The 10,519-nt window shown below is 39.2% G+C and overlaps 1 protein-coding gene across 1 annotated transcript; it reads right to left on the bottom strand.

Moving 5' to 3' along the window:
- Positions 1 to 194: 194 nt before the first annotated feature.
- Positions 195 to 1,127, bottom strand: LOC100482653 (olfactory receptor-like protein OLF4). Its single transcript, XM_034657190.1, has one exon. It carries the CDS (start codon positions 1,125 to 1,127, stop codon positions 195 to 197), a length of 933 nt encoding a protein of 310 aa, XP_034513081.1.
- Between the last annotated feature and the right edge of the window lie 9,392 nt (positions 1,128 to 10,519).

Here is a 10,519-nt window from a genome sequence, read left to right as displayed (position 1 = left end):
TTGGAGATTCGGGGCCTTTTCTGGTTCCATACAAATTTAAGGACTATTTGTTCCAGTTCTTTGAAAAAGGTACTCGGTATTTTGATCGGGATAGCATTGAAAGAGTAGATTGCTCTGGGTAGCATGGACATTTTGACTATATTAGTTCTTCCAATCAATCATGGGCACTTCCTAAGCCCTAGAACATATGGCCCTTACATCACTGGAACCCCAACAATTCTTTTCAGAGCCCTCTTTATGTCTCTGTTCCTCAGGCTGTAGATGAAGGGGTTCAGCATGGGCGTGACCACCGTGTACATCACTGAGGCCACTGCACTTGCGTGGGAGCTCTGGGTAGCAGCAGAGCTAAGGTACACTCCTAGGCCTGTGCAATAAAATAAGGAGACAACTGAGAGGTGAGACACACAGGTGGAAAATGCTTTACACTTGCCCTGAATTGATGATATTCGACATATAGAGGAAACGATCTTAGAGTAAGAGTAAAAGATCCCAGGCAAGGAAGCAAGACCCAGCAGTACAGTTGCAAAATACATCACCGTGTTATTAAGAAACATGTCAGAACAGGCATGCCCGACGACCTGATTGAATTCACAGAAGAAGTGGGGAATTTCCACCTCTGAACAGAAGGACAGCCGCAACAGCATTAAGCTTTGTAACAAGGAATTCAGAACACTGATGATCCAGGACACCAGAACCAGGAGTCCACAGAGCTGGGGGTTCATGATGACCATGTAGTGCAGGGGGTGACAGATGGCCACGAAGCGGTCATAGGCCATTGCAGTCAGGAGAAAATCATCCCAGCCTGCAAAGAGTAGGACAAAGTATATCTGTGAGATGCAGCCTGCATAGGTTATGACTTTGCTGTGAGTCTGGATGTTCCACAGCATCTTGGGGATGGTGGTGGAGGTGAAACAGATGTCTACAAAGGGCAGGTTGGCCAGGAAAATGTACATGGGTGTGCGGAGGTGGGAGTCAGAGCTGACGGCCAGGATGAGGAGCAGGTTTCCAAACACAGTGATCAGGTACATGGAGAGGAAAAGCCCAAATATGAGGGGCTGCAGTTGTGGGTCCTCTGAAAATCCCAGAAGAAGAAACTCTGAAATTCTTGTATCATTGTCAGGTTCCATGCGGAGGCGGAGACTACAAGGAAAGAAAAAAATAATTTTCAAGCAAATGGGATTCATTTGTGTATTTATTTTTCTTCATTTTTTATGTTTTAATTTTATTTAAATTCCATTAGTTAACCTACAGTGCAATATTCATTTCATGTGTACAATATCGTGATTCAACACTTCATGTAACACATGGTGCTCATCACATGTCCCCTCCTTCATCCCCATCACCTATTTCCTCCATTTCCCCATCACCTGCCCTCTGGTAACCATCAGTGTGTTCTCTGTGGTTAAGAGTCTGTTTCTTGGTTTGTCTCTCTCTCTCTCTCTTTTTTTCCCCTTTTTGCTAATGTTTTGTTTCTTAAATTGCACATATGAGTGAAATCATATGGTATTTGTATTTCATTGATTGACTTATTTTGCTTAGCATAATACTCTCTAGTTCCATTGTGTCTTTGGAAATGGCAAGATTTCATTTTGGTTTATGAATGAGAACTATTCCATTATACTAACATATGCCACATCTTCTTTATCAATTCATCTATTGACAGACACTGCAGCTATTTCCATAGGTTGGCTATTGTAGATAATGCTGCTAAAAACATAAGGCTGCATGTATCCCTTTGAATTAGTATTTCTGTATTCTTTTGGTAACTATCTAGTAGTTCAATTGCCACGTCATAGGTCAGTTCTATTTTTAACCTTTTTTTAAAGGTTTTATTTATTTATTTGAGAGAGAGAGAGAGCGAGTGAGAGAGCGCACACACACAAGCAGGGGGAGGAGCAGAGGGAGAGAGAGTAGCAGGATCTCCACTGGGCAGGGAGCCTGATATGGGGCTCAATCCCAGGACCTGAGCCAAAGGCAGATGCTTAAGTGACTGAGCCACCCAGGCATCCCTATTTTTAACTTTTTGAGGAACGTCTATACTGTTTTGCAAAGTGGCTCCACCAGTTTGCATTCCCCCTGAGTAAGGAAAGGGTTAAGGTACAGGCAGGGAGAGGTAGGAGGCCCCTGAATCCCCTGATTAAGATCCTGCAGGGCTACTTAACCAGGTTCACAGAAATCCCAGATGCAGACAAATGTTATAGACAAGATATTAACCAGAGAGAAAGGAACATAAGGAATCCACCTTGTTTGTCCCAAATACAGACGAGGTATTCACATGATAGTTACAAATTCACTTTGTTTGTCTTAGATGTTATAGATGAGATATTTACCAAGTTCCCTGGTCAAGTTTCTGTTAAAGACAGACCTTAACTGTCTTCAGGGTCAGCCCATTTGACACCCCTCTCACTGCAGAGAGCTTTTTTCCCTTTTCCTTTCTGTTCTCACCTTCCCTTAATAAGCTTTCACTTTACTTCACATTTTTGTGTCCATGAGATTCATTCTTTGGCTCCATGAGACAAGAACCCTGCAGCAACACCGTCAGGGCAAAGTGTTCCCCTTTCTCCACAACTGTTGGTGCTTGTGTTGCTGGTTTTAGCCATTCCGACCGCTGTGAGGTGATACTGCATTGCGGTTTTGATTTGTAGCAAATGGGCATTATTAACAGAGTGACATGCTACAATATATATTTTGCTATCAAGAAAAAAAGAAATATATATTTTTTGTATTGATCCAATCCCATTTAAGGGAAGTTACATGATATTAGGAAGATTCCTGATTAGGAATTCCTGTCCATTCAGCCTTTTCCCCAAGAGGGCATGTATTACATTTTTTTGAGAAATGCCTCTCTGCATTTGAGGAATATATGATGTGTACTGACATCTTTTAGATAAAAAGCATAAGGTGCTGAGAAAGAAAAGTCCATATATCCTTTGGGTAAATACCTAAGAGTGAAATTGCTGGATCATAGGGTAGCTTTATTTTTAACTTTTTGAAGAACCCTCATACTGGTTTCCAGAGTAACTGTGTCAATTTTTATTCCCACCGATAATGCAAGATGGTTCTCTTTTCTTTGCATCCTTGACAACACCTGTTACTACCTATGCTGTTAATTTTAGCCATTCTAACTGGTGTGAGGTGATATCTCATTGTAGTTTTGATGTGTATTTCCCTGGTGATGAGTGATGTTAAGCATCTTCTCTTGTGTCCGTCAGTCATCTGTATGTCTTCTTTGGGAAAGTATCTACTCACTTCTGCTTTTTTCATAAACGATTATTTGTTTTTTTAGGTGTTGAGTTTGATAAGTTCTTTATATGTTTTGAATACTAACCCTTTATCAGATATGTCATTTGCAAATCTCTTCCCCCATTCTGTAGGTTGCCCTAGTAGGTATTTACCCAAAGGTTACAAAAATACTAATTCGAAGGGGGTTCATGGCACCCTGATGTTTATAGCAGCATTATCAACAATAGCCAAACTATGGAGAGAGCCCAACTGTCCATTGACTGATGAATGGATAAGGAAGATGTAGCATATATATACAATGGAATATCACTCCACCAACAAATGTATGAAATCTTGCATTTGCAATGATGTGGATGGAGCTAGAGTGTACAATGCTTAGTGAAATAAGTCAGTCCAAGAAAGCCAAAAACCATATGATTTCACTCAAGTGTGGAATATAAGAAACAAAACAAGTGAACATAGTGGAGAAAAAAGAGAGGAAACCAGGAAACAGACTCTTAAGTATAGAGAACAAACTGAAGATTGCTGGAGGGGAGTGGGGTGGGCGATGAGTGAAATAGATGATAGGGAATAAGGAGGGCTCTTGTGATAAGCACCCGTTGTTGTATGGAAGTGCTGAATCAGTAAATTATACACCTGAAGCTAATATTACACTGTATGTTAACTAACTAGTATTTAAATAGAATCTTAAAAAAAAAAGCCCTTACAATCCAATGATGGAGAAAGAATATGTATAAAAAATAAAAAATTGTATACCATGTCAAATGGTGACAGGTGCTATGAAGGAAGAAAGTTGTTATAAAAAGGAATGGATGAGGAAGGTGCTTGAGATTTAAAGGAGTTCAGGAAAACCTACAGAGATGGTGACATTTTAACAGAGGCTTCAACAAAAGACTGGGCAGGAGGCAGGAGGATATCTGGGGGAGGTGGGTGCCCCGCAGGGAAAGCAGAGCAAAGGCCCTGCAGAAGGCACTTACTGCAGATCTGCAGATCTGAACATGCAGTCAGTGCGGTGAGGGAATGAGCAAGAGGGAGAGAGGTGAGAGGTGGTGGCAGAGAATGTTGAGGACTGAGGTGGCTTTCCTGCCACTGATGGGACTTCAAGACACAGGGAGTCCTTCCTTCACATGGTGTTCTTTACATATTATTAATTCCCCCCACCCAAGGTATTCTTTAAATAGAGATAGATCCCTTCCTTATTTCCATCTGTTGGTGAACATTCTGGCATTTAAGGGTCGCATGTTGGAGTATATGAGCTTGGGTACCATTTCCCTGAAGACTACTCATGCAGTCACATACCCACACAAGCACGCACACATGAGCACACAGGTAACCACAGACATACAGTACACTCTGGTCTCCCGGCACTGTGCTGCTATCACGCTTTTTTTGCCCCCAGCCACAATAATTTTGAAAGAAATGATAGAAGTCAGCAGTCAACATCAGATTACCTTTACCCTGATTAATGTGTAAACAGTACTTAAAATCTAGTTAGTAAGCCTTCCAAGGACATGGAAACATGGGCTCCATTTTCATACGATCACTTTGTGTCCTGTGTTTAAAGAAACATAAAAAAGCAGTCCCAAAAACACAGAGAGGAAAGAAATGGACAGAAGGGGGTAAAGGAGATCTAATAAGCTCAGGCAGTCCCTGAGAGACTGTGATGAACAGAGAGCTTCCCTGCTTCTGGCAACATTCCAGCCCCAGTCCACATCCCCTGATGCCCAGAATGATTAACAAAGCAGGAAACAGTGTATCTAAACAAGAAAGGAGTGGTATTTTTATGATGTCAAGACATTTTACTGATTGAATCTCCCTCTAGAACAACGTGCAAAGGGAATAAACCTGCAATCTACAACAGAAAATATACAATGTATGACAATAGAAGGGGAATTTTAAAGATGAAACAAACTGAGGGCTTCAGAGGGGAGAGGGATGGGGGAATGGGATAGGCTGGTGATGGGTAGTAAGGAGGGCACGTATCACATGGTGCACTGGGTGTTATACGCAACTAATGAATCAATGAACTTTACTTCAGAAACCAGGGATGTACTGTATGGTGACTAACATAATATAATAAAAATATTATTATAATAAAAAATAAATATAAAAAATAAAGATGAAATAATAAAAGACTCTTCTGAATGCTTTAAATGAAAACATTTTGGAATCAGAAAACCACGTTTTGAATGTCAGATCTACCACATATAAGCCATTTGAACTTGGGAGAGACAACCAATCCATTCCAAATGTGAATATCCTTACTGAACTAGTGGGGATAGCAGCACCCATCCTCTTAGGGTGGCAGACAGCAGTCATCAGTATACGTAAAAAGCTTACAAGATAGTTCCTTCCTGTGACTAGATGAATGATTCTCACTGGTGAACAGGTTGGCTGAGTTTTTCCTTCTACCTCACAAATGTCTCCATCATTTCCACACCTCTTGGTAATGAAGCCTTACAAAGTAAAGCTAGTTAGCATACTCCTTTTGCATATGAAACACATTTTTTAATGTGAATACTCACTGTGAGAGAAGATGCTGAGAAATGTGTCTCAGGAACTGCTGTTGCAAGGGAAGAGCTACCTGCATGGGTCTGGGGCTTTCTATAAATACAGAACACGCTCAAAACCACCACATCTTAAAAAGTTCACCACACATGCCTCCAAGCTAATATTCTGTTTTCCTAACACTTTAGCTGCAAAACTCGGTTTGTTCTCATTTCACTGGAACCACTTTATGTCCCCCATTTCCTTCCTGTCGCATCCAACTGGACTTCCACTCCCACCAGGTATTGATGACAATGATGCTTGTATTGTTGAGTCCAATGGACACTTCTCTTTAGAACACATTACATAAAATTATAAATGAGTCTATCTTATCTCAGGTGACCTCGGGTAAAAGTTCTCAGCTTCCATTCTCTCTGATCCTTTCCTGAAATACCTGCTGAGCTCTGAGACTCACCTGGGTGGGGTCTATAAGATGAAAGTGTTCATGGGGAGGTCTGAATTCATCCCTTGGTGGTTGATGATGAGACCAAAGCTCTGTGTCCAGACAGGACAGCAGGAAGGAGTGAAGCATGGGTCCCCCAGCCTGACTCAGGAACACAAACCTCTAACAACCATGTCCCAGCCAATCCAAGGTTCCTGATACTAAAGTTCCGCAGTAGAGGATATATTTACAGCTCAGTATATTTGCTCATTAAGCACTGTTTCCATTGTTACTCCCACCTCAGAGCACTCCATTCCCTGTGGGCCACTGGTCTGGACAGAAAGGAAACTTTTCCTGCTGAGACTCTGTTCCTGGGAGACCAGAGTAGAAGTCAGTTGAATCCAGTTTTGTATTCCTCATTCTCCTGAACTTGCTGCCTTCCAGAGGTCTAACCTCCTTGCACTTTCCCTTAACATTGAGATGATATTGAATTTATTTAGTTGAGGGTTTACTTTACCATTTATAGCTTTGGGGTGATGTTAATAAATTAGCCATGTGATCCTCTTCGTGTGTGGTTTTGAATGAAAAGTCTAAGTTCTCACCTTGGAGTCTGAAATAAACTCTGTGTGTGATCCTTCAAAGGGAGGGCCCCTGAGTTGACATCAAATACACCTCTGACAAAGACTTTTAGTAGCAGAATAACATCGCCAAAATATTTCCACATTTTAATCTACAGAATCTGTGGATATGTCTTGTATCATGACAAGGGAGAATTAAGGTTGCAAATAGTATTAACATTCCTAGTCTGCTGACCCCAGAAAAAAGTTATTCTGATTATCTAGCTGGGCTCAATAGATCACAAGTGTCCTCCGAATGTGGAAGAAGGAGATAGAAGATTGGAGTCAGGGAGAGATTTTGAGGTGCTATGTTGTTGGCTTTGAAGGTAAAGGGAAGGCACGTGAGGCAAAGAGTACAGGTGGCTCTAAAGCTGGAATAGGCAAGAAAACCTATTCTCCCCAGGTCTCCAGAATGAACCCTTCTATGCAGACAGTGATTTTAGCCCAGGGAGACCTCTTTCAGATTTCTGACTCCCAGAACTATCAGAAAATAAATTGATTTGTTTTAAGGCAGCAGCATGGTAATTTGTTGCAACCACAATAAAAATCTAATCCAGACATTTATCCAATAACACTTTGTTCAAGGGAAATAAATTCAGCCTGTCTCTTATTCATTTATATTCTCTTGGATAAGGATATTCGGTAGTGCAATCCTACTTGAAGTAGACAAAGAAATCTGAAGTCACTTTGGAGCTGCTCAGTCCCAATAGCTGGTACAGAAAATCTCCCATGCATGAGCCATGCTGACTTAAGGAATAAAAATTGAATCATTAAAGCCACTTGTTCTGCCTTAAAACTTTGTGTCCAAATTTTTACATTCTTTTCTTTCAAGTTAATCCAAATATTCATTCTTTTCATTCTTATCCTCGCCCAATTTTTCCCAAGTTTACTTGTGACATGAAAGATCGCCTAATAACGAGTCTGTATGTGTGCTTATGAGCGCCCATGTTTACTTAAAAGAAAGATGTGCATAGACACACACACACACACATATTATACTCCTCACCATTGAACATTTGCTTAGTGACCTAGAAAATATGACCACAAATTTGCTTATTTCCATAGTATCCTTTTGCAATTAGTTTTATTATCCTGTGTTATCTTCAGTAATAAGAAAACTGAGGCTCAGGGGAATTAAATTTTAATAAGTTACAGAGCAAACTAGTTAAAGCTTATTGTGTGCTTTCTGGAATTACGTACAGATGGAATCATTCAGAATGTGCTTTGAAATTCTACAACTCCATTAATACAGCAAACTTTGTACTTTACTTAAATTTTTTTTATTGAAGTATAGTTGACAAACAAAGTTACATTAGTTTCACATGTACAACATAACGATTCGACCCACAAGTCTTTATGTTATGCTGTGTTCATCACAATTACCAAACTATATATTTTAAATAGGTGCAGTTTATTATATATAATTATACTTCGATGATATAGTTAAAAGGAAAAAGTCTAGTGGAGCATGGCTCAGGGTAGGAGCTAGAGCGCTGGTATAGTTGATTCACATCAAACAGGAATGGAAGATATCTCTCCTAACTAGGAAGAAAGCAAAGTGTTTATATGGATGTAGGGTCAATGAAATTAAATTTAGGCAATTCACATTTGGTATGCCCGCTCTAAATCACTACCAGGTGCTGATTTTATATTCAAAATACTCTTTCCCAAAGAACAAAGCCCAACGTGAATAAAAGAAAGGACAGAATAAAGATCAAAGCAGAAATAATGGCACTGAGACTATAAAAAGGAACAGAAAAAAATCAATGAAACCAAGATCAGTTTCTTTGAAAAGTTAAACAAAATTGACAAACCGTTAGCCAGACTCATGCAGAAAAAAAGAGAAAGGACAAAAATAAATAAAATAAAAAGTGAGAAAAAAGTAATAACTATCCCCATAGAAATACAAAAAATTATAAGAGATTACTATGAAAAAGTATATACCAACAAAGTGGACGATTTTAGAAGAAGTGGAATAAATCCTAAAAACATAGAATCTCTAAAATGGAACCAGGAAGAAATAGAAAATCTGAACAGACCAATCATAAATAACAAAATTGAATTGTTAATAAAAAAACCACCCAAAAATTACAAGTTCTGGACCAGATGGGTTCACAGGTGAAATCTAGCAGACATTTAAGGATGACGTAAAACCTATTTTCCTCAACTATTAAAAAGAAGAAGAAGAAGAAGAAGAAGAAAGCTTCCAAATAATTTGTTTGAGGCCAGCCTTACCCAGTTAGCAGAACCAGACTAAGATACCACAGAAAGAAAACTATAGGCCAACATACTAGATGAAGATAGATGCAAAAATCCTCAACCAAATATTAGCAAACCACATACAACAATATATTAAAAGGATCATTCACCATGATCGGTTGGGATTTATTTCAGGAATGAAAGAATGTTTCAATGTTTGCAAATCAATCAGTGTCACATACCACATAACAAAATGAAAGGGTGGCAGGACATATCCATAGTGTACTGGGACAGTATATTGTACTTAAAGGGTCTGTACAATAAGAAAATTTAACATTGTAAATATCTATGCTTCCAACATCAGAGCAGCCAATTATATAAACCAATTAATAACCAAAATAAAGAAACACATTGATAATAATGCATTACTAGTAGGAGACCTCAACACTCAACTCGCACAATGGACAGATCATCTAAGCAGAAGATCACAAGGAAACAGAGCTTTGAATGACACATTGGACTGGATGGTCTTTGTAGATATATACAGAACATTCCATCCTAAAACAACAGAATATTCATTCTTCTCGAGTGCACATGGAACTTTCTTCAGAATAGACCACATCCTGGGTCACAAATCAGGTCTCAAATGATACCAAGAGGTTGAGATTATCCCCTGCATATTTTCAGATGACAAAGCTGTGAAACCAGAAGTCAAACACAAGAAAAAATTAGGAAGGAACTCAAATGGTTGGAAGTTAAAGAGCATCTTGCGGAAGAATGAATGGGTCAACCAGGAAATTAAAGAAGACCTTAAACAGTTCTTGCAAACTAATGAAAATGAAAGCACATCAGCCCAAAACTTTTGGGATACTGCAAATGGAGTCCTTAGAGGGAAGTACATAGCCATCGAAGCCTCCCTCAAAAAAAGTAGAAAAATTCCAAATGCACAAGCTAACCTTATACCTAAAGGACCTGGAGAAAGAAAAGCAAATAAAGCTTAATCCAAGCAGGAGAAGAGAAATAATAAAGATTAGAGCAGAAATCAATGAAATAGAAACCAGAAAAACTGTAGAACAGATCAATGAAACTAGAAGCTTGTTCTCTGAAAGAATCAATAAGACTGATAAGCCTCTGTCCAGACTTATCCAAAAGAAAAGGGAAAGGGCCCAAGTTAATAAAATCATGAATGAAAGGGGAGAGATTATGACTGACAGCAAGGAAATAGAAACAATTATTGGAAATTATTACCAGCAACTATATGCTAACAAATTAAGCAATCTGGAAGATATGGACGCATTCCTGGAAACTTACAAACTACCAAGACTGAAATAGGAAGAAATAGACTGTCTGAATAAACCAATAACCAGCAAGGAAATTGAAGCACTAATCAAAAACCTCCCAAAAAACAAGAGTCCAGGCCCAGATGGCTTCCCAGGGGAATTCTACCAAACATTTAAGGAAGAAATAACACCCATTCTACTGAAGCTGTTTCAAAAATAGAAACCGAAGGAAAACTTCCAAACTCATTCTA

Source organism: Ailuropoda melanoleuca, chromosome 4 (genome assembly GCF_002007445.2).
Source record: "Ailuropoda melanoleuca isolate Jingjing chromosome 4, ASM200744v2, whole genome shotgun sequence".
Lineage (NCBI taxonomy): Eukaryota > Metazoa > Chordata > Mammalia > Carnivora > Ursidae > Ailuropoda > Ailuropoda melanoleuca.
The sequence above is the reverse complement of the archived record's forward strand: the minus strand, read 5'-3'. Positions and strand labels throughout refer to the sequence as shown.